Source organism: Somniosus microcephalus, chromosome 26, assembly GCF_052327205.1.
Source record: "Somniosus microcephalus isolate GS21.2 chromosome 26, FLI_Smic_1.0, whole genome shotgun sequence".
In the NCBI taxonomy this organism is placed as follows: domain Eukaryota; kingdom Metazoa; phylum Chordata; class Chondrichthyes; order Squaliformes; family Somniosidae; genus Somniosus; species Somniosus microcephalus.
Genome location: NC_141012.1, coordinates 54,393,472 through 54,418,464, shown reverse-complemented (window position 1 = coordinate 54,418,464; position 24,993 = coordinate 54,393,472). Strand labels below are relative to the sequence as shown.

At 47.8% G+C, this 24,993-nt stretch overlaps 1 protein-coding gene across 1 annotated transcript in view; it reads right to left on the bottom strand.

Annotated features, from left to right (window-relative positions):
* Nucleotides 1–6,636: 6,636 nt before the first annotated feature.
* siae (sialic acid acetylesterase) overlaps nucleotides 6,637–24,993 on the bottom strand; it is a 123,295-nt gene continuing 104,938 nt past the window's right edge. Inside the window, exons 8-11 of the mRNA XM_085968239.1 lie at nucleotides 24,299–24,432; nucleotides 17,639–17,793; nucleotides 14,282–14,471; nucleotides 6,637–8,872 (exon numbers count right to left, since the gene is read on the bottom strand). Coding sequence (XP_085824365.1) covers nucleotides 8,633–8,872; nucleotides 14,282–14,471; nucleotides 17,639–17,793; nucleotides 24,299–24,432 — 719 coding nt within the window. The 3' untranslated portion in view covers nucleotides 6,637–8,632. The remainder of the gene's footprint in view (nucleotides 8,873–14,281; nucleotides 14,472–17,638; nucleotides 17,794–24,298; nucleotides 24,433–24,993) is intronic.

The following is a 24,993-nucleotide window of genomic DNA, read 5'->3' as shown; positions in this document are numbered from 1 at the left end:
ATGGCCAGCACATGGCGAACCACTGCTGCCAGCATTCTCGCCGAGAAGAGGAACCTTGATGTGTGGATCCAGAGTAGTAATTCCACCTAAGTTGACGGATAGAGTGCTCAATGAGCTTCATGAGGGTCATCTGGGTGGGGTAAAAATGAAGAGCTTAGCCAGAGCGTTTGTGTGGTGGCCGGGAATCGATAGAGAAATCGAAGAGATGACCAAGAGCTGTGCAGGATGCCAGAAGGTCCAAAACGCCCCACCACAAGCTCCTCTGCATCCATGGGAGTGGCCCTCATCTCCATGGCAAAGGGTGCACATTGATTTTGCTGGTCCCTTAATGGACTCGATGTTTTTAATTGCGGTGGATGCACATTCAAAGTGGCCAGAGGTAATAAAAATGTCCTCAACCACCACGGAAAAAACTATCAGAGTTTTACGAACCATATTCACCAGGAATGGTCTGCCTGAACAGATTTGCTCTGACAATGGACCACAGTTTGTGTCTGAAGAGTTCCGGAGGTTCTTAAAGAACAATGGTGTTAAGCATTACACATCTGCCCCATATCATCCAGCCACTAATGGATTGGCCGAGAGGTTTGTCCAAACATTCAAGAAGGCTATCAAGGCAATGTGTAATGAAGATATACCCCTACAACACAAGGTGGACAACTTCTTGTTTGCCTACCGGAATGCGACACATGCGGTTACCAACCAAACTCCAGCCATGATGTTCTTCAATCGAAGACTACGATGCCGCTTGGATTTGGTTAAGCCAAACGTCCGAAGAGATGTGGAGAACAGGCAGTTTCAGAATATGAATGAAAGGCCGACCAGGAGTTTTAAGATAGGTCAACCAGTTTTGGCCCGGGACTACCGCACTGAGAAATGGCAGCCAGGAACGATTTGTACACGGCAAGGACCTCTCATGTATACCGTGGACATTGGGGAGAGCATTGTAAGACGCCATGCTGACCAGATTCTAGAGTCACTGGAAAACGTCAACTCCACACCACGATCTGATACACCTGGTAATGAAATCGACGTTCCAATTGCAGCTACCGCAGAACCGGTAATATTGGAAGCAGATGAACCAAACAACGACATTGATCCCGACTCAACATTGCCAGAAGAACCTGATACCCCAAAGAGGCGTTATCCAGACAGAATCAGGAAGCCTCCTCAAAGACTGAACTTATAATTGCTTAAACTTAACCAATGTATCTAGCAACCGTAATTGTGATTGTAATTAGTTATCATTTAGTTGTTAAATGAATGTTATGTACTGTTTATCTAAAAGGGGAGGAATTGTTGTGTATGTACCTTTAAGAGAATAACTGGTCTCAGACTGCAGTACCGGCAGTGACCACCCCTGTATAAAAGGCGCTAGTGAGCCTCTATTGTTTTCAGTTTCACTATTGACTTCTATCAGTAAAGACTTGTTTTGTTCAACTCCTGCTGTCCGTGTCTCAATCATTCACGGACGTAATACTAACCACCTGGCTCATGACTCCACTCCGCAACCCAACCGCACATGGGCAGCATGCGTACAATGAAAGCCATGCTGCCACACGGAATCCGATAGAGCAGACCATTGGTGTCCATAAACAATGCTTCCGCTGCCTGGACCGCTGCAGTACTCACCAGAGCACATCTCAAGATGCCTCATGGTCTGCTGAATGCTCCACAACCTCGCCACCATGAGGGCGCTGCCCTTGCCTCCAGGCATACGGCAACCAGCTGAGGAAGAGGAAGAGGAGGAGGAGGAAGGGGAAGGGGACGAGGAGGAAGCAGAAGAGAAGGAAACGGAAGAGGAGGAACGGGAGACAACCCAAACAGCCCCTTTCTGCCCGGGCTGTCCGTGATCGACTCATCCGACTGCTGTATGAACGCAACCCCAATTCCCCATTCAACAAAAGTCCCACAACTTACCTTCCCTCTGTTACTGACCACACAGGGTCCTCTTGATCACAATGCTGAAATAAAAGCCACCACAAAAAAAAATTCCAATCCAACTTTATCCATCAATTCATCCAATATTACATAATAAAGTCAACTAATCACCTGTGCATCCCCTTAGTGCCTGTCGTCCGTGTCCTAGTGCTCCCCCAGTGGCTGCAGCCTTTCAGTGGGGAAAGACCGCAAATGGCCTTGCAGCATGACCTCAAGCAGCTCTGTGCCTAGAAGGCCCGGCGGCGGACTGCACCACCTCGGCACGGGCGGCAGCAGTCTGGGCTGGCTGGCTGACAGGCAACAGCGAGGACACTGGCAGAGTGGCCGTGGTGGGGGGACAAATGCTGTCATCCTGAGAGGGGACAGCAGGTTCATGCTCCACGGAGCCACTGCCACTCCCCTGGGGCAGCGCCTCAGCATTCCTAACCGCCCGTTGGAGGACAGATTTCTCGATTGCTCAGACTGGTAAAATGCAGTCACTATGGCAGCAGTCTGAGCTTGCATGGCAGAAGTCTAAGCTTCCACTGCTGCACTCAGACATTGGGTGACTTGTGCTTGTGCTGCAATGGAAGCTGAGACATCGGCCATCAGACACTGCATGATGGTTGGGTGCATAAGTGTGCTAATTGCCCTGTCCACCCCTTCCACGTCCCCACCACTGGCCAAGAGCTTAGCCATGCCCCAGCACCTGGCCTGTCATGGTTGAATAGCTGGCAAGCTCTGCACAAAACCCTGTGCGAAGTTGGTGCCGGACTCCTCCATGCTCCTTGACATTGCACTCAGGCTTTCTGGCAAGCCTGCCAATGCACCAAGCATTTCAGTGTGCTTACCCATCAGTGTTCTTCTGTAGGCTACCCCATCGAAGTCCTCATCTGAATTCTCTGCAGCAGAACTCATGTGCAACTTTGCCCTCCGGGGAGCTAGCACATGCGGTATCCTTTCCTCCTGCCCTACCTGCAGCTCACTCATGCCCGGTGACTCAACACATGCAGATCCCGCCTCTAAACTATCCTCTAAACTCCGTGCAGTGCCAGCGTCTGAGCTGGTGGCTGCAAGTGTCAGATCGAGTGATGGTGTTTCTTCTTCATCACTCTCCCCTCCCTCTTGTTCATGCACCTCTAGCTGGGCAGATTGGATTTCTTGGGTCTCTGAAATGAGACGAGTCATCATCGCTTGATTAATAGCCTATTGTGAGGGATTGATAACTACTAGGTTGAATCGAGGAAGAGGATCTTTGATTAATGACTGGTGTTTATCCTTGAACAGCCAGGTTCTGTCTGACCCATTCTAAAACCATTAATGGTTTGTAGAAGCAGCTACAAAGCAAGCTGGGCTCCTTGGCCTGTTTAAAAAGCATGCTGGGATAATTAGCCTTCTCTAATAACGTGTCATATAAGCATGTATAGGCATTCTAGGTGATAACATACAGACCCCACCCTTGAGGGTGAAGAAATTGATTTCTGATCCCTGATTATGTCATCGTAATTAATTTAGCAGGTCCTAACCGATCCGCTTTCTTCATTATTCTTCAATTAAGCATTTAACCCAACATTTGGTAATAATTAAAACTACCAGAATAATCTAATTTATAACACACTAAGGGGGAGAAATTCACTATTGCCTTGTTTGGGGTGCTAATTTTTAAAAGTTTGAAAAGTTAGCGCCAGGCGCTAACGATTTCAAACTTTTGAAAAATTCGCCGTTTGCCCTCCAAGAAGTGGTGAACTAAATCAAGCGTCCACTTCCTTCTTGGAGCGCAATTGGCAGCAGGCGGGGCGGAGACTTCAGCAGCGCTGCTCACTGGGCCATGCAGCACTGCCGCGTTCAAAGGCTCCGTCCCTCCCTTAAAGGGAAGGGCCATCGCTGCAGGCTCTGCAATAAAAAGTTTACCTACCGGGACCACCAAGGCAGCCGTGATCCCGCGCAATCAGCCCGGCACCTCAAGCAGAGTATCGAGCTGATCGATTGCGGGCAGGAACCCGCGAATAAAACTGGAACAAGAAAGTTAAGTTTTTTTTTTACTTACCTTGGCCACCACACCTTTAATCGTCGCCCCCGAAGCGGCCGGATGCCATACGCACGCCTCCTGCAGCTGTCGCTATTTTCAACTGGCGCTGCTGCTGGGGGCGGAAGTCAATTTCGGGTCCGGGGCGCTACCGGAGCGATGCGCATGGCGATGACGTCACGATCTCCAGGCAAAGGAGATCGGGGCGCAACACCGTAGCGCTGCCGCAAAATTCCACACCGAATATGGCGGGAGTCGATGTCAGCACACGCCTGGTCACAAAGCGGGGGCCACAAAGGCACCCAATTTCGCCCCCTAATTGTATCCATGGAGATTCTCCCACATTATATGCAACTGCCTGAAGATTGTAATCTAAGTGACTCTCCACCTCTGTCTAACGTCCCTGATAGCATGGTTAAGTACACATAATGCTACTGCGGCCAAAATTTACAACCACCCGTAAGGCTTGTATCTGGAGGGTAGTGCTTACTTGTGGGCCCTAACATGCACCAATATCTTATCCCCAATTTAGTCATTCTGGTTGGTGTGAAGCAAAATATTAACTGCCAAACCGGACATGTGGTGTCATCTTGTGTGTAGTGTTTCTTATTGGCCCTGAAATTAGGATCGGGAGCTTGCCGCGCGTGCAAGCCCCCGATGTGCACTCACCCTGCGCGCCGACATCTGAAGCCCGGGCCTGCTTGCATTTCCTGTCACTGGCTCGGTTCAGATGTCGGCGCGATGTGCTTACCTGATCCAGCGGCGTAGTTAGTGCGATGTGCCGGCTGGGATCAGGTGAGCACTGTGCAGCCAATCAGGGGAGGGGAAACTCATTCATGAGTTTGACAGTAAGAGCTGTCAAACTCATGAAAACTCCTGGCCCCAAAACACTACTTAAACCTGAAAGAAAATTTTAAAAAACATTGCACTACTTAAATGAACAATAAAGAACTCTGAAAAACTATTTTAAACAATAATTTTAAAATTAAAAAAAAAAATTATATAAAAAAATCGGGGCTAAAACTAAACTTACCTTACTGTAAATTCTTTAAAAATAACAAACCTGTGGAAAAAAAAATTCTCAATTGTACTAAAAGCCCACTTGCCTGAAAAACTAAGTACTTACATGTGGTTTTTCAATGCGTAAAGACCGGAGGCCTTTACACACGCGCAACTCTGGAAAAAAAAAGGAATTTCACTGCGCACGTGCTGCCTGTGCAGTCGCGCGCGCTCTGCCTCTTAACCCCTTGGGTCAGAGGACAGGAAATGCCGGTTTTCAGCGCATGCGCTGTGCATGCTGAAAACCGGCAATTCCTCCGGGCACATGCGTGAGTACCCCGTCCGTACTCACGCGTTGTGCCCGGAATTACTGGGCCATAGTAACCTTCCTCTCTTCAAATAAACAACCTCCCTTTTGGATTCAATAGTATGATTAGCGTCTTCATCCAAGGTGAAACCACAAGCTGGTAATGCACTTTTTAAAAAGTCACATCTGTACCACCGAGCTACACTTTCCTGGACCCACAGGAAGAGTCTGGTGCAGTCAGATCCCTTCTTTTCCCCTCACTAATATCTTCAGATAATTCACAAATTCCTTGTGTATATCATCCTTCGCCACCAAGTTCACTTTAAACACTTCCATCGGTTTCTCATCAACAGGTAGCAATGGTAGCCACTATCACAGGAATCAGTCACAAAACAACCTCAACTTTACTTGCAAGGCTTCCTGGCAAAACACATCAATCCAAATCTTCGCAGTTTACACCAAACCAGATTCTCATCTGATTTCCAGATTTTCATTTATTTGTCTAATATTAAATATAGGATCCAATTGTTTTTGAATACCATTTAACCCCTTTTTGAATCTGATTTAAGTAGATAAGAGGCCTTTGAGATCAGCTGTTCGTAATATCTAGAGGACTAGAATACAAGGGGGTAGAAGTTATGCTGCAGCTGTACAAAGCCCTGGTTAGACCACACCTGGAGCACTGGGAGCAGTTCTGGGCACAACACCTTAGAAAGGGTATATTGGCCTTGGAGGGAGTGCAGCGTAGATTTACCAGAATTGTACCTGGACTCCAAGGGTTAAATTACGAGGCGAGATTACACAAACTAGGGTTGTACTACCTGGAATTTAGAAGGTTAAGGGGTGATCTGATCAAAGTTTTCAAGATATTAAGGGGAACTGATAGGGTAGATAGAGAAACTATTTCCGCTGGTTGGGGAGTCTCGGACTAGGGGGCAGAGTCTAAAAATTAGAGCCAGGCCTTTCAGGAGTGAAATTAGGAAACACTTCTACACACAAAGGGTGGTAGAAGTTTGGGACTCTCTTCCGCAAATGGCAGTTGATGCTAGATCAATTGTTAATTTTAAATCTGAGATTGATAGCTTTTTGTTAACCAGAGGTAATAAGGGATATGGGCCAAAGGCGGGTATATAAAGTTAGGTCGCAGATCAGCCATGATCTCATTGAATGGCGGAACAGGCTCAAGTGGCTCAATGGCCTCCTCCTGTTCTGAATGACTGCCATTATCCCTAACCTGTCCGAATATCTTTTCTTTTATTAAAACCAGGGACTCTGTTTTGATCTAACATGCCTTGTCTGCCTATTCATTCCTTTAAGCAATCCCTCTAATTGTTGGTGCATTGTTTTATCATGTTCCCACATTATCTCTGTGAGCTCATCTAAATATTTTCCCGAATTGTGTTTAATAAAATTGTGTACCATTTCTCTAAACACTGCATTTTAAAAATCTACATACATTTGATTACATAAATTGTAAGGCAAAGATACAGAAGGAAAATTTAACAGAGTAGGAATAATCTCTAATCACAAATCATAATAAAAAGCTTCATGTGTTCACGTCACCACAAGTCCGTTCACGGGTCCTTCATAAACACGGTTTGCATCTTTTCCTGCGCCTCCCATTTTGAAGTATTAATTGCATTAGAGTCCGTTTTTAGATCAAGTCCACACCGTCTGCACTCAGGTATGCGTGCAGGGAAAGAGCCGCGTCTGTGCAGAAAAGTGGAAAGTTCAAAGTTCTTACAGCCCCACTGTTCCTTAGGTTCCTCATATGTCATCATTGGCCTGATTCTAATAGAACAACATTGCAGTAACTGCTGCATTCAACAGAATAATGTGCAATGCCCAAAATTTCACTTCATTCCTAGTTAGGTTAATTTTATAGTGAATCTTGCAAGACAGGACTGGTAGCTTCCAGTGTTAAATCTGTCACTTGGATAATATTTGCAAAAGAATATAGCACCTCTTTTTTCTGATAGCCGATGAACTTGCGTACTGACATGGCTCTGAACTCCTCTGCGGAGCCTGGGTTCCACCCGTGAGGTATGTTCCGTGAGTCTGTAATCTAAGGCCCGTGTTCCTGTTTGAATTGTCCCACAGACATCCACAGATCACTGGTCTGGATCCCAACTTGCTCTCTGCAGGGGCTTCGTATCAATTGTTAATTAAAAATGCTAAAAGTACATGTTGTTGATAGAACTATTCACGCCCAATGTGGTTTGATCCCCGAGTACATTACTCTCTGTGCAGGTTTCATTATTCAATTTGAGTTACTGATATTATGTAGGGATATTAACCCTATGGGCCGGATTTTCTGACCCCCCACAGGTGCGTCCACACCCACAGCATGCGCTGAAACCCGGCACTTGCAATCTGTCAAGAATCCGCCTGCCCGGGAGAAGGGCCTCTGCGGGTGGAGAGTTCCACTTCCTGCACAACCTCTGCCTCTGTAAACCTTTAAAAATCTTACGCCTGGTAAAAGCAGGCGTAAGGCCTGCTTTTACCAGCATAAAAGTTTTTTAAAAATAAAAAAATTTCACTCATTTATAATTTAAACATACTTTTAAAAAAGGTAAGTTTATTTTTAGTCCCGTAAAAAGCTTGAATTCTTTTTTCAAAAAATTAAATTTTTGTTTAAAATATTTAATTGAATGTAATTTTAACTATTTTTAAATAGGTGATTTAAATTTTTTTTTTCATGTTTTACTGTGTTTTTTAAGTGATCCCCATTCACACTTTTGACAGATCCGTGCGGAGAGACCTGTCAAAAGCGTGAAGGGGGATTCCCTTCTTTGATTGGTTCCCCATGGCCCACGTGATCCCAGGGGTTCTTGTGAACCACCTGCGGCTCTGGGATACCTGGGCCTCTGCGCATTTTGTAGAGCAAAGGCCCAGGATCGCAAGTCTCGGGACCTACGGAGCCAGCTGGTAAGTGTGTAGATTTTTTCCGATCGGAAATTCAGGGCCTATATCTTCAAATTGTGTACAGCCCTAAGGGTTATTTACTGGGAACACCTGAAAAATATAAAGTAGAAAATATATTAATTTTAAGAAGCCTGGCTCTGCCTATAAGGGACAGACGTGAGACCACATTCTCACACCTGGATACACCGTACTTGCACAGATCTTCCAGACTCTGTACATTAAATATCAAAGTTACAATTATCCCAATGAAAGGAGAGCTGATCAACACCATAGTTGATCCTATACATGAAAACGAGCCACAGTAATGATTAACATTACAAGGGAGGCACAATGATTTATTTATTTTTATATTTTAACCAGCCCAGTTCATTGCTCCTATAACTTATGTAAAACATTTTTTGATCACATACCGCTGCTACATCTAAAATTTTATACAACAAATTGATAGATGCCATTCAGAATGGACAGTTGTGGGCTGGTTGTATCATGAATGGCGGGGCAGGTAACTTATGGCCGATACTGTACAAGGGACACTTCTTCAGGTCACATGGCCACTCCTTCCAAGCATAGCGGACACCAGTCACCTTCTGGCGACACTGTTTCACAGATAAAGACAGTGTGTTGAAGGAGTTGTCGATAATGGGGGCAGAGACCCACTTACAGCCGGAAGAATTCCACTTTGTGCAGCAACACACCTATTGAAAGAAAAACACACAATATTTTCTCACTACTCATGGTTTACTCCACCCTCACCGATCAGCATCTGCATTCCCAGCACACTGCCCATTTACACCGCTCTCACAAATCCGTTTCTACTGGACCACGAGCTAATGTCATTGGCCCAGAAATTCGGGTCGGGGGCTTCCCGCGGGTGCAAGCCCCCGACCTGCACTTACCTAGCGCGCCGGCCGTTGAGCTGTGGGCCCGCGTGGGATTCCGCTCCTGGGCCTCCTCCAACTGCTGGCACGCAGTGCTTGCGTATCCCAGGGGCGCAGTTAGTTTGAAGCGTCCCCTGGGATCACGTGGGCCATGGAGAGCCAATGGTAGCAGGGAATGCTTCATTCATAAAATTGACAGGAAGAGCTGTCAAAACTATAAATACTATAAGCCCCAAAACATCACTAAAACTTCAAATACATTTTTTTAAAAACATCACATTTCTAAAATAACTATAAATTACATAAAATAACTATTTTAAACAATAATTTAAATTTTTGAAAAAATTAATTACAGTTTCTAACGAGGCTAAAAAATAAACTTACCTTTCTTTAAAGTATTTAGAAATAATAAACCTGTGGAAAAAATGTTTTAATTTAAATTAATTCACCACTTACCTTGTTAAAAGCAGGCCTTACGACTGCTTTTTAAAAGTGTAACTGCCGGAGACTTACCCTCCCGGAGAAACCTGCAAAAAAAACGTAAGTTTGATGCGCACACACTGCCTCTCCGGCGCATGCGTTCCACCTCTGAACCCTTTCCTTTAAGGGAACGGAAGTTCCGGTTTCCCGTGCATGCACGAAACCGGCACTTCCATTGGGCCTACGGGTGAGTACCCCATGCGTACTCACCCGTGGAGACCCGAATTTCTGGGCCATTGTCTGCACACTTGGTGTTGGACCACAAACTGCGAAAGGGCTTTTCTTATTTGCCAAGAGTGCAGTGTGTGATAGTTCTTGACTCTCCACGGGAACATTTCTCTATTTTATCTTGTATCTGACTACAGATATACAAGCCGTTTCTCTTTACATATCTAGGATTTTGAAACTTACTTTCTTTAACGGGCTAAGCAGGCCCATTCATTGTCAGATTATCCAATATACAGTCATTTTGTTTCAAGGAGATACTTGAATTAATGGTCCTTTGAAGGACAGCAGGTCCTGATTAGAATAGATTCTGCAAAGGCCAGGGGCTAGGAATCTCCTGGTTACACCTCATGCTAGTGAGTAGTAGAATTGGTTATCGGAGTTGCTTGGCCAGTGTGAATAATCCGATCTTCAAATAAGCCTGTTTCAATTTCAAAGTAGAAGACTGGCACACAATGGGTCACAGCCCGATGATGATTAGCTGCCTGCTCGGCTCTGCCTATCCCACGCCTGCTGGTAGAGGGCCTCTCTGGGCTCTGGGTCTTGGCCCACATAACATTTCATGTTCTTCCTTCTTTTGTGTAATTATCTAACATAAATAAATCTGGCAGTTAGTATCAGTATCTACTGCCTTTTGGAATGGATGGGCAGTTCCCGTGCTCTCCAGGGCACTAAATCACAATTAAAGGGTGACAGTTAGTTCTGTGGCACACTTCCCGTTCATATCTCTAACGGGCAAGTATCAATCAGAGGTGAATCAGAATAAAAACAGAAAATGCTGCAAACACTCAGCAGGTCAGGCAGCGTCTGTGGAGAGAGGCAGCAGCGGGTTTTGTGAAAGAAACAACTTTTATTGAATGGGGAGTTCAATACCCAGCGTGCAGAGTGGCAGAGAAACGCTATCCCTGGGACAGTGCTGTGCAAACAAGCAGTCCCAGAGATAGAGACCTTTCTGGGTGCTGGGTAAAAAGCTCCCCATTCCACTAAAGCTGTTTCTTTCACAAAACGCGCAGCCGTCTCGTACTGACCGCATACACTGGGGCGTAGTGACGGCCCCAAGAGAATTTGGGGGCAGATTGGAAGCGAGCTGCAAGGGGAAACGCCAGTGATCGTGACTCAGTGAAAGTTTCACTTACAGCAGCTTTGCAACAGGCTGTGTCCTGTGTCTTACGCTGTAAAAGGACTCGGGGCATTGAAGGCTGTTTGTAGTTGGTAATTTGCGAATGACCGTGGATTCAGAGTGCCTCTTGTATATTTTACCATGCAAGTTATTTGGGTCTCTCAGTAAGTGTCTGTTTTTTGGGAGTGTCTGTTAATACGGGTTTCACTGTAATATGTTTAAAACATGTAGTTAGGACCTGGCATATTGGAAATTAAGTAAAAGTAAAATGTCCAAAAAGATAGAAGGATGGGAATTGGGGTAACAACTGGGGGGGAGCTTGGAGGGAAATCTGCGATCCTTACCCGGTCTGGCCTATACGTGACCCTGGGCCCACAACAACGTGGTTGACTGCTCTGTGAAGTGGCCTAGAAAACTATTCATTTGTATCATCTCCGCAGGGCAACTAGGGACAGGCAATATATTCTGGCCATACCAACAACATCACCTCCTGAGAATAAATACAAAAGAGACAGGTAGAGATGAGAGAGAGAGGGGAAAGAAACAGACAGCTGAGGGACACAGATACTGTGCCCTTGCTACCCTCGGTGCTTCCTCCAAGTGGTGTTCAACATGGAGGAGTACTGATTCATCAGCTGAGGGAGGGCGGTAGGTGGTAATCAGTAGGAGATTTCCTTGCCCATGTTGGACCTGAAGCCCTGAGACTTCATGGGGTCCGGCGTCACTGTTGAGGACTCCCAGGGTCACTCCTTCCCGACTGTATACCACTGTGCCACCACCTCTGGTGGGTCTGTCCTGCCGGTGGGACAGGACATACCCAGGGATGGTGGTGGAGGAGTCTGGGACATTGGCTGAAAGGTATAATTCTGCAAGTATGACTGTGCTGCTTGACTAGTCTGTGGGACAGCTCTCCCAGATGTTCATGTAAAATAAACTATAAATAAAATCTGCAAGAGCTTCCCAGACTAAAATTCAAGTCCTTCCTCTCCTGCCCCTGTCCTGAGGCTGAGAACCTTGCAAGTTGGAGCCTCTGCTCCTCCACATTCCCAGGCCGAATACTGGCAATGGTTCATACCTGATTGATGTAAAACAAAGCTGCTCCCTGGTTGGTCTAAATCCACCTTTTCTAGTCCTCCTGGCTAGGAAGGTGCAGAGTCTGAGCTAACCTGGTCTCAATCAGATTTGCCCACATGTGCGAATATTAAAGGAAGCAGCAGGGGCTTCGTAGGTTGCAGAAAAGGAGCTTGTGCATCAGTTTGATGATGTTGGCACACCCTCTGGGGGAGATTCAGGTGGTAGCCCACAGAAACATAGAAGATAGGAGCAGGAGTAGGCCATTCGGCCCCTCGAGCCTGCGCCGCCATTTAATGCGATCATGGCTGATCATCCAAATTCAGTACCCTGTCCCTGCCTTCTCCCCATATCCCTTGATCCCTTTAGCCTTAAGAAATATATCCAACTCTTTCTTGAATATATTTAATGAATTGGCCTCTACTGCCTCCTCATCTCTGTCCTAAATGGCTTACCCCTTATCCTTAGACTGTGACCCCTGGTTCTGGACTCCCCGACCATCGGGAACATCCTTCCTGCATCTAGTCTGTCTAGTCCTGTTAGAATTTTATAAGTTTCAATGAGATCCCCTCTCATTCTTCTAAACTCCAGCGAGTATAAGCCCAATCGACCCAATCTCTCCTCATACGTCATTCCTACCATCCCAGGTATCAGCCTGGTGAATCTTCGCTGCACTCCCTCCATGGCAAGAACATCCTTCCTCAGATAAGGCGACCAAAACTGCACACAATACTCAAGATGTGGTCTCACCAAGGCCCTGTACAACTGCAGGAAGACATCCTTGTTCCTGTACTCAAACCCTCTCGCTACGAAGGCCAACATACCATTTGCCTTCTTAACCACCTGCTGCACCTACATGCTTACCTTCAGCGACTGGTGCACAAGGACGCCCAGGTCTCGTTGCACTTCCCCTTCTCCCAATCTATTGCCATTCAGATAATAATCTGCCTTCTTGTTTTTGACACCAAAGTGGATAACCTCGCATTTATCCACATTATATTGCACAAAGATCACACCAGCTCTGCAAACACCTGTACTCAATATGTGAAGCAAAAAACCCGCCCTGTTGAAGAGATCGCAAAGTCTCTGAAGAACGGATTCAGTCAAGAATATTTTTTTTGTGGACTTTATGGGATTTTTCTGAGGGTATTTTCCCTGTTATGGGATCGCCCTGTGCAGATACATGAAAGACTGGTTTTGTTAAAACTCCAGAGAACACATGGCAGTTGGCTGTGACAAAAGAACTCATCCAGTATGTATGGGTCCGGCTGACAGTCCTGGAAAAAGGAAGTGGGCCATTAAAATTGATTAGAAAAACCACTCTAATATGCAAAGCACTTCTCACCTCCATCTCAGAAGAGAAGCAGAACAATGAACCCACTAGCTCACCCAGCAAAGACCGAAAGATATGTCCCAGACTTAGGGCCATTAACCCAATACGCATGGGTCCGAGGATAACTCATCACTGATTTAGCACCCGAGTGCTCAGAAGCAAATGGATTTTTAAGATTGGTGGGAAAAGACAGGCAGACTATCAAAAAAGATAGATTCTTTTCCACCATTCTCTCTCTCCCACTCCTGCTCCAACAAGACAAGTACCAGAAAGCCGACGAGCAGAGCGATCGAAACCGGGGTAAGCACAGTTTCGAGTGAGCCAAGCTGGTAACCAGATATCCCAGGTAAGCGGGTGAGGTGTAGGGGGCTTAAGGTCTTTCAGAAGTGAAGTTTTTGGGCTATTCCGAGGGGGGAGCTTCGTTTGGTTTAGCCAGGCGAAAGGGGTTTATGCGACTGGGTAATTCGTTGGTAGGGGTGGAATCAGCATCCACCATAGCAATAAGAGAATTACTGCTTGTTATAGTCTCCAGTTTTGTACTGTATGTATGTTGATTGTAATCTGGATTTTATTCTCCACAGGGATAGTAATTTTGTTTAGTAGTGCATGTTTTAGCCAGTGTATGTTAGACCAAATAAATACAAGTTTGATTTTTCACCGAAGCATTCCTGTCCGTGACTTATTTCATTTACACTCTGAATAATAATTCCAGGGTATAGAACTTTCGTAAGGCGGGGGCGATTCGAACCATCCGTCTAGCAATTGGGCTAGGATCAAAAACCGTATACATCTCCTGGCGACCAGTGGCAGGATCTGGGTTAAAGGAGTGTAAAAACCGCCTACATCTTTTGGCGACCGCGGCAGGACCTGGGTTAAAGGATCGGGGTTAAAGGAGTGTAAAAACCGCCTACACTGTGCAGTAACATCACCCCTTGCTATAAAGCCCATGTGTCTGGAGCAGTCTGGTTGTCAGAAGCTGAGTGCGGCTGCACCATACCTCAAATATGTCATTACTGAGCTCCAGCACAGTCAGCTCCTGGGAGTAGCTGATGATCAGTTCTGTGTTCTTCAGTTTAAGGCCCTTTGGAAACGGACCCTGGAAAGCGACTGCCGTCTCTCCATAGGCCACTGCGAGAGCACCAAGGTACAATCTGTACGCTACATCTTGTTTATACCGAGGATGAATGCTGAAAAATATTAAAGTAAAAGTTTACTGGCACAGTCATGCAACTCTCAGATTGTGCTGAGTGAGAGGGTCGTAGGTTCCAGATTTTAAGAACATAACCCAGGCTGACACGTCAGTGCAGTACTGAGGGAGTGCAGCACTGTCAGATGAGACGTTAAACTGAGGCCCCATCTGCCTCTTTAGGTGGATGTAAAAGATCCCACAGCGCTATTGAAAGAAGTGGACAGGGGATCTCTTGGGGTCCTGGCCAAGACTCCTCACTCAACCATTTATTGATTTGCTTTTTGTGGCACCTTGCTGTGTACAAATTGGCTGCTGCATTTGCCTAAGTAACAAGTGACTGCCCTTCAAAAGTAATTGCCTGGCTGTGAAGCACTCTGACACGTCCCGAGGATGACGATAACATGAGATAAAAGCAAGTTCTTTATCTCAGGTTGGATTGCCATGGCAATAATTCTTCATGTGGCTCCTTTAGTCCACGTGCAGCTCTTCTGCTCAGGCAACCTTCTTACCTAGATTCACCCTCACGGTTACTGCCACCACGGCTGTTGGCGTCGCTCATTAGGGTGCTGATTTCACCAACTCCTGTGACAGTTCAGCCTTTCCGCACCCTGCAAAGCAATGTGCACATTCCAGGTCAGGAGCCCGGCACATTCCGGGTCAGGGGCCCGGCACATTCCGGGTCAGGAGCCCGGCACTTTCAGGGTGTGAGGAGTCATAGAATTATACAGCACAGAAAGAGGTCCTTTGTCCCATCGCGACCACACCGGCCATCAAGCCCTATCTATTCTAATCTCATTTTTCCAGCACTTGGTCCGTAGCCTTGTACGCTATGGTGTTTCAAGTGCTCATCTAAATGCTTCTTGAATGTTGTGAGGATTCCTGCCTCTACCACCCCTTCAGTCAGTGAGTTCCAGATTCCAACCACCCTCTGGGTGAAAAAGTTTTTCCTCAAATCCCCTCTAAACCTCCTGCCCTTTACCTTGAAACTATGCCCCCTGGTTATTGACCCCTCTATTAAGGGGAAAAGTTCCTTTCTATCTACCCTATCTATGCCCCTCATAATTTTGTACACCTCAATCAGGTCCCCCCTCAGCCTTCTCTGCTCTAAGGAAAACAACCCCAGCCTGTCCAGTCTCTCTTCATAGCTGAAGCGCTCCAGCCCAGGTAACATCCTGGTGAATCTCCTCTGCACCCTCTCCAATGCAATCACATCCTTCCTATAGTGTGGTGACCAGAACTGCACACAGTATTCCAGCTGTGGCCTAACTAGCGTTTTGTACAGCTCCATCATAACCTCCCAGCTCTTATATTCTATGCCTCGGCTAATGAAGGCAAGTATCCCATATGCCTTTTTAACCACCCTATCTACCTGTCCTGCTGCCTTCAGGGATCTATGTACCTGCACACCAAGGTCCCTCTGATCCTCTGTCCTTCCTAGGGTCCTCCCATTCATTGTGTATTCCCTTGCCTTGTTAGTCCTCCCAAAATGCATCACCTCACACTTTTCAGGGTTAAATTCCATTTGCCACTGTTCTGCCCATCTAACCATCCCGTCTAAATCGTCTTGTAGCCTGAGGCTTCCCTCCTCGCTATTTACCACTCCACCAATTTTCGTGTCATCTGCAAACTTACTGATCATACAGGAAACTTTGTATTATCCGGAGGCTAAATGTCCGGCAAGCTCGAGCCACCGGCAAAAATCAGGAGCCGTTTCGTTAGGGTTTTTTTTCTTTTCGTTGCTTTTTTCTCAACAGTCAAGCTCTGCAAGGTCTCGCTGAAGCTGTTGCTAAGCTACAGAGATGCTACAGAGAGTACGGCCGACTGTTTAGAAGCTGTTGCTAAGCAACAGGGTTTGTTGCCAGATACGGAGCTCAAAATCTCCATACGTTTCAACGTTAGCGCTGGAGTGTCCGGCAGTTTTGAGGGAACGGCAACAGCTCGGTCCCGTCGGTGCCGGATAGCACAAAGTTTCCTGTACCTCCTACATTCATATCTAAATCATTAATGTACACTACAAACAGCAAAGGACCCAGCACCAATCCCTGCGGTACACCACTGGACACAGGCTTCCAGTCACAAAAACAACCTTCGACCATCACCCTCTGCCTCCTGCCACTAAGCCAATTTTGGATCCAATGTGCCAAATTGCCCTGGATCCCATGGGCTCTTACCTTCTTGACCAGTCTCCCATGCGGGACTTTGTCAAAAGCTTTACTGAAGTCCATGTAGACTACATGAACTGCACTCCCCTCATCCACACCCCTAGTAGTCACCCCCTCGAAAAATTCAATTGGTGAGACATGATCTCCCCCTGACAAAGCCATGCTGACTATCCCTTTGAGGAGGAGCCCGGCACATTCCGGGGGTGAGGAGCCCGGCACATTCCGGGGGTGAGGAGCCCGGCACATTCCGGGCGTGAGGAGCCCGGCACATTCCTGGGGTGAGGAGCCCGGCACATTCCGGGGGTGAGGAGCCCGGCACATTCCGGGGGTGAGGAGCCCGGCACATTCCTGGGGTGAGGAGCCCGGCACATTCCGGGGGTGAGGAGCCCGGCACATTCCGGGGGTGAGGAGCCCGGCACATTCCGGGCGTGAGGAGCCCGGCACATTCCGGGCGTGAGGAGCCCGGCACATTCCTGGGGTGAGGAGCCCGGCACATTCCGGGGGTGAGGAGCCCGGCACATTCCGGGGGTGAGGAGCCCGGCACATTCCGGGGGTGAGGAGCCCGGCACATTCCGGGGGTGAGGAGCCCGGCACATTCCGGGGGTGAGGAGCCCGGCACATTCCGGGGGTGAGGAGCCCGGCACATTCCGGGGGTGAGGAGCCCGGCACATTCCGGGGGTGAGGAGCCCGGCACATTCCGGGGGTGAGGAGCCCGGCACATTCCGGGGGTGAGGAGCCCGGCTCATTCCGGGGGTGAGGAGCCCGGCACATTCCGGGGGTGAGGAGCCCGGCACATTCCGGGGATGAGGAGCCCGGCACATTCCGGGGATGAGGAGCCCGGCACATTCCGGGGATGAGGAGCCCGGCACATTCCGGGGGTGAGGAGCCCGGCACATTCCGGGGGTGAGGAGCCCGGCACTCACACCTGCTTCTGAATCCAGCAGAGTGTGACTGCTGTTACCCACCTATATCTGGGGAGCCTATTGCAAACGTTGGTACGTACGTGCCGTAAGGAGATTTCTCGTCGCCCAAGTCTATTGCAACAGCCATGAATGTTCTCCTCATCTTTGGATTTGGAGCATAACCAAAATCAGCGGTTTGGTGCCAGCGTAACCACGGGAAAGAATCGTCTGGGACCACATGGTGGTACGTGGAAAGCTACGAGAAGAATAATTACGACAATCTTTATAAACCAGATTTTAATTAAAATAAAGTTTAGTGGAACAGTACTGAGGGAGCGCTGCACTGTCGGAGGGGCATTACTGATGGGGGGGTTGCACTTTCAGAGGGGCAGTACCGAGGGAGTGCCGCACTGTCGGAGGAGCAGTACTGAGGGAGTGCCGCACTGTTGGAGGGGCAGAACCGAGGGAGTGCCGCACTGTTGGAGCGCCGCACTGTTGGAGTGCCGCACTGTCGGAGGAGCAGTACTGAGGGAGCGCCACACTGTTGGAGGGGCAGTACCGAGGGAGTGCCGCACTGTCGGATTGGCAGTACACAGGGAGTGCTACACTGTCGGAGGGGCGGTACAGAGGGAGTGCTGCACTGTTGGAGGGTCAGTACTGTGGGAGCACTGCACTATCAGAGGGGCAGTATTGAGGGAGCACCGCACTGTCGGAGGGGCAGAACTGAGGGAGCGCTGCACTGTCGGAGGGGCAGTACTGAGGGAGCACTGCACTGTCGGAGGGGCAGTATTGAGGGAGCACCGCACTGTCGGAGGGTCAGTACTGAGAGAGCACTACACTGTCGGAGGGTCAGTACCAAGGGAGTGCTGCACTGTCGGAGGGGCAGTACTGAGGGAGTGCTGCACTGTCGGAGGGGCAGTACTGAGGGAGCGCCGGACAGTCGGAGGGGCAGTACTGAGGGAGCACTGCACTGTCGGAGAGGCAGTACTGAGGGAGCGACGCACTGTCGGAGGGTCAGTACTGAGGGAGCACTGCACTGTCGGAGGGGCTGTACTGAGGGAGAGCTGCACTGTCGGAGGGGCAGTACTGAGGGAGAGCTGCACAGTCGGAGGGGCAGTATTGAGGGAGCACTGCACTGTCGGAGGGGCAGTATTGAGGGAGCACCGCACTGTCGGAGGGTCAGTACTGAGAGAGCACTACACTGTCGGAGGGTCAGTACCGAGGGAGTGCTGCACTGTCGGAGGGGCAGTACTGAGGGAGTGCTGCACTGTCGGAGGGGCAGTACTGAGGGAGCACTACACTGTCGGAGAGGCAGTACTGAGGGAGCGACGCACTGTCGGAGGGGCAGTACTGAGCGAGCGCTGCACTATCGGAGGGGCAGTACTGAGGGAGCGCTGCACTGTCGGAGGGGCAGCACTGAGGGAGCGCCGCACTGTCAGAGGGGCGGTACTGAGGGATGGCTGCACTGTTGGAGGGGCAGTACTGAGGGAGCACTGCACTGTCGGAGGGGTTGTACTGAGGGAGGGCTGCACTGTTGGAGGGGCAGTACTGAGGGAGCACTGCACTGTCGGAGGGGCAGTACTGAGGGAGTGCTGCACTGTCGGAGGGGCAGTACTGAGGGAGCACATCACTGTCGGGGGGGCAGTACTGAGGGAGCACTACACTGTCGGAGGGTCAGTACTGAGGGAGCACTGCACTGTCGGAGGGGCTGTACTGAGGGAACGCTGCACTGTCGGAGGGGCAGTACTGAGGGAGCACCTCACTGTCGGGGGGGGCAGTACTGAGGGAGCGCTACACTGTCGAAGGGTCACTACTGAGGGAGTGATGCACTGTTGGAGGGGTGGTACTGAGGTAGCGCTGCACCGTTGGAGGGGTGGTACTGAGGGAGCGCTGCACTGTCGGAGGGGCAGTATTGAGGGTGCACCGCACTGTCGGAGGGTCAGTACTGAGGGAGCGCTGCACTGTCGGAGGGACAGTACTGAGGGAGTTCTGCACTGTCGGAGGGTCAGTACTGAGGGAGTGCTGCACTGTCGGAGGGTCAGTACTGAGGGAGTGCTGCACTGTCGAAGGGTCAGTACTGAGGGAGTGCTGCACTGTCGGAGGGGCAGTACTGAGGGAGCGCCGCACTGTCGGAGGGGCAGTACTGAGGGAGTGATGCACTGTTGGAGGGGTGGTACTGAGGGAGCGCTGCACTGTCGGAGGGGCAGTACTGAGGGAGCACTGCACTGTCGGACGGGCAGTATTGAGGGAGCACCGCACTGTCGGAGGGGCAGTACTGAGGGAGTGCTGCACTGTCGGAGGGTCAGTACTGAGGGAGTGCTGCACTGTCGGAGGGGCAGTACTGAGGGAGCGTCGCACTGTCGGAGGGGCAGTACTGAGGGAGCGCTGCACTGTCGGAGGGGCAGTACTGAGGGAGCGCCGCACTGTCGGAGGGGCAGTACTGAGGGAGCGTTGCGCTGTTGGAGGGTCAGTACTGTTGAGACGTTAAACTTCTCCCCGCAACACACTCCCCAGGCATACAGCTGCATAATTCGTGTTTTTCTGCCACATGCCATGTGTCGCTGATGCACGAATACTGGGCCCAGGAACTTTTGACAAGTTACAGGAAACTTTCGATTAACCGGCCACTAAATAACCGGAACGCTCTATCCACCGGCAAAATTCAGGAGTCAATTCAGATAACTTTTTTTTACTTTTAGTTACTTTTTTTTACTCATTTGTGGCTGTGCAAGCGTGTAGCTGAAGCTGTTGCTAAGCTACAGAGACACTTGCAAGTTGTGCCGACTGTTTTGAAGCAACGGGGTTTGTTGCTTTAGACGGAGCTCAGAGCTCCGTATCTTTTCACTATAGCGTTCGGTTATCCGGCATTGTTGATGGACTGGCACCAGGTCGGTCCCGTCCGTGCCGGATACCAGAAAGTTTCCTGTATGAAGATGTATTATTAGGGGGATAGACAGAGATCTCTGCAGCCAAGAGCGAGAGTCCCGTAGGCTGTGTTGCCTACCCGGTGGCAGGGTTAAGGACATCTCCTCTGGGCTGCAAAGAAACTTGCAGTGGGAGGGGGTGGATCCAGTCGTCGTGGTCCATGTTGGTACAAACGACGTAGATAGGACTAGGAAGCCGGTTCTGTTAAAGGAGTATGAGCAGCTAGGGGTCAAATTAAAAAACAGAACCTCAAGGGCAATAATCTCTGGATTATTACCTGAGCCACGAGCGAATTTGGCTAGGACAAATAAAATTAGAGAGTTAAATGTGTGGCTCAAAGACTGGTGTGGGAGAAATGGGTTTTGCTTCCTGGGACACTGGCACCAGTACTGGGGCAGGAGGGAGCTGTTCCGTTGGGACGGGCTTCACTTGGCCAGTGCTGGGACTAGAGTCCTGGCAGATCATATAACTAGGGCTGTAGAGAGGGCTTTAAACTAACTAGTGGGGGGGAGGTTCCTAGAGAGCAAATAATAAAAATGACAACAGAGAAGGTCATAGACTTAGGTAGCAGTGGGGAAATTAAAAACCAGAACGTGTCAGGAAGGGGCAGAAGGTATGGAGTAAAAGGTAAAGTAATAAAAAGGGCAAAAGCAGGAACTAAGTGTCACAAAACATATTTAAAAGTTCTCTATCTGAATGCACGTAGCATTCGTAACAAAATAGATGAGTTAATGGCACAAATAACTACATATGGGTATGATCTTGTGGCCATTACAGAAACATGGCTGCAGGGTGACAATGCCTGGGAATTAAACATACCAGGTTATTTAACGATCAGGAAGGACAGGCAGGAAGGAAGGGGAGGTGGGGTGGCTATGTTAATAAAGGAAGGAATCACTGTAATACAGAGAAATGATATTGGGTCAAAAGATCAGGATAATGAAACAGTTTGGGTAGAGATAAGGAATAATAAGGGGAAAAAAACACTAGTGGGCGTAGTCTATAGGCCTCCGAACAGTTGCAACTCGGTTGGACGGAGTATCAATCAGGAAATAGTTGAGGCTTGTAATAAGAGAACATCTATAATTATGGGGGATTTTAACTATCATATTAATTGGATAAATCAAATTGGGCAGGGCTGCCTTGAGGATGAGTTCATTGAGTGTATTAGGGATGGGTTTCTTGAGCAGTATGTAACTGAACCGACCAGGGGGCAAGCAACCTTAGATCTGGTCCTGTGTAACGAGACAGGATTAATTAAAAATGTCCTAGTAAAGGATCCCCTTGGAATGAGTGACCATAACATGGTTGAATTCCATATTCAATTAGAGGGTGAGAAAGTTGGATCTCAAACAAGCGTGCTAAGCTTGAATAAAGGAGACTATGAAGGTATGAGAGCGGAATTGAGTAGAGTGGATTGGGAAAATAGATTAAAGGGCAAGGCGATACATGATCAGTGGTGTACATTTAAGGAGTTATTTACAACTTCCAAAAAAAATATATTCCACTGAGAAGAAAAGGGTGTAAAAGAAAAGACAGCCATCCGTGGCTAAGTAAAGAAATTAAGGATAGTATTCGACTAAAAACAAGGGCATATAAGGAAGCCAAATCTAGTGGGAGGATCGAGGATTGGAAAACTTTAAAAGACAGCAAAAAATAACAAAAAGATTGATTAAGAAAGGGAAGATAGATTATGAAAGTAAATTAGCAAAAAATATAAAAACAGATAGTAAGAGTTTTTATAGTTATATAAAAAGAAAAAGGGTGGCTAAAGTAAATGTTGGTCCTTAGAGGATGAGACTGGGAAATTAATGGTGGGAAATATGGAGATGGCAAAAACACTGAATGAATATTTTGTATCAGTCTTTACAGTAGAGGACACTAAGAATATCCCAACACTGGACAAACAGGGGGCTATAGGGGGGGAGGAGATAAACACGATCAAAATCGCTAAGGAAGTGGTACTCGGTAAAATAATGGGACTCAAGGCGGATAAATCACCTGGACCTGATGGCTTACATCCTAGGGTCTTGAGGGAAGTGGCGGTAGGGATTGTGGATGCATTGGTAATAATTTTCCAAAACTCCCTGGACTCAGCAAAGGTCCCGGCAGACTGGAAAACTGCTAATGTAACACCCTTATTTAAAAAGGGCAGTAGACAGAAGGCTGGAAACTATAGACTGGTTAGCCTAACATCTGTGGTAGGTAAAATTTTGGAGTCCATTATTAAGGAGACAGTAACAGGACATTTGGATAATCATAATTTAATAGGACAAAGTCAGCATGATTTTAGGAAGGGGAAGTCATGTTTGACAAATTTGCTGGAGTTCTTTGAGGAAGTAACATATAGGGTGGATAAAGGGGAACCAGTGGACGTAGTGTATTTAGACTTCCAAAAGGCATTTGACAAGGTGCCACACAAAAGATTATTGCTTAAGATAAAAAATCACGGGATTGGGGGTAATATTCTGGCATGGATAGAGGATTGGCTATCTAACAGAAGGCAGAGAGTTGGGATAAATGGTTCATTCTCAGACTGGCAATCAGTAACTAGTGGTGTTCTGCAGGGGTCAGTGCTGGGTCCCCAACTCTTTACAATCTATATTAATGATTTGGAGGAGGGGACCGAGTGTAACATATCAAAGTTTGCAGATGATACTAAGATGGGAGGGAAAGTAGTGAGTGAGGAGGACATAAAAAACCTGCAAGGGGACATAGACAGGCTAAGTAAGTGGGCAGAGATTTGGCAGATGGAATACAATACTGGAAAGTGTGAGGTTATGCACTTTGGCAGGAAAAATCGTAGAGCAAGTTATTATCTTAATGGCAAGAAACTGGAAAGTACTGAAGTACAAAGGGATCTGGGGGTCCTGGTGCACGAAACTCAAAAGGTTAGTATGCAGGTGCAGCAAGTGATTAAGAAGGCCAATGGAATGTTGGCTTTCATTGCTAGGGGGATAGAATATAAAAATAGGGAGGTATTGCTTCAGTTGTACAAGGTATTGGTGAGACCGCACCTGGAATACTGCATACAGTTCTGGTGTCCATACTTAAGAAAAGACATACTTGCTCTCGAGTCAGTACAAAGAAGGTTCGCTCGGTTAATCCCGGGATGAGGGGATGGACATATGAGGAGAGGTTGAGTAGATTGGGACTCTATTCATTGGAGTTCAGAAGAATGAGAGGCGATCTTATTGAAACATATAAGATTGTGAAGGGGTTGGATCGGGTGGATGCGGGGAGGATGTTCCCGATGATGGGTGAAACTAGAACTAGGGGGCATAGTCTTAGAATAAGGGGCTGCTCTTTCAAAACTGAGATGAGGAGGAACTACTTCACTCAGAGGGTGGTAGGTCCATGGAATATGCTGCCCCAAAAAGCTGTAGAAGCTACATCATTGCATAAATTTAAAACAGAAATAGACAGTTCCTAGAAGTAAAAGGAATTAAGGGTTACGGGGAGCGGGCAGGAATTTGGACGTGAGTCTAGGTTTGGATCGGTCATGGCCCTGTGGGTAGCGGAGCGGGCCCAGGGGCCGTGTAGCCTGATCCTGCTCCTATTTCGTGTGTCTAATTCTGTTAGTTTCAGGAGATAGTTCTGTGATAGAGATTGGCGGTTAGGATCAGATCAGCCATGATCTTATTGAATGGCGGAGCAGGCTCGAGGGGCCGATTGGCCTACTCCTGCTCCTATTTCTTATGTTCTTATGTATTTTATGAAGATGTGTTTTATGAAGGAGCAGCTTATTCTATGAACTTCGCTGTGATGCAGTTGGTGCAGCAATTTCTTTGGACGACCCAGCCTACAATATGGAAACTGGACCTAGTTTAAATTACCTGGACAAAACCAAAAGGAAAGTCTATTTCCGTGGCGCCCCCAGAGCCATGGTGGAAAGCCTGTCTCCAATCCTCGATCATAGCTGGGAAGGTGCAGTTATATTCAGCGTTGTGCCAGGCTGTGTTTGATTCTCCTGCAAGGAAATCACATGGAGCAATGCTCAACCTTGGAACATCCGCGCATTTTAAAAGAATCTAGAGAGGAGATAGTAGAGGCACTATTATACATTTAATAGTTCGTTAGAAAAAGGTGCAGTGTCAGAGGACTGGCAGATAGCTAACATAATACCGATATTTAAGAAGGGAGATAGAACATGTCCAGGGAACTATAGACCTGTCCATTTAACATCGGTGGTAGGAAAAATAATGGAACCACTAGTAAAGGGTAAAATAGAACAGCTAGAAACCAAAAATACAATAACAAATCGTCATCATGGATTTCAAAATATAGTGCCTCTATATAATAGATATTTTTATAATATGGCGACCAGGACTGCACGCCGTACTCCAAGTGTGGTCTAACCAAAGTTCGATACAGGTTTAGCATAACTTCCCTACTTTTCAATTGCTTGACTAACCTCATTGAATTTTTTTTATTCGTTCATGGGTTGCGGGCGTCGCTGGCAAGGCCAGCATTTATTGCCCATCCCTAATGCCCTTGAGAAGGTGGTGGTGAGCCGCCTTCTTGAACTGCT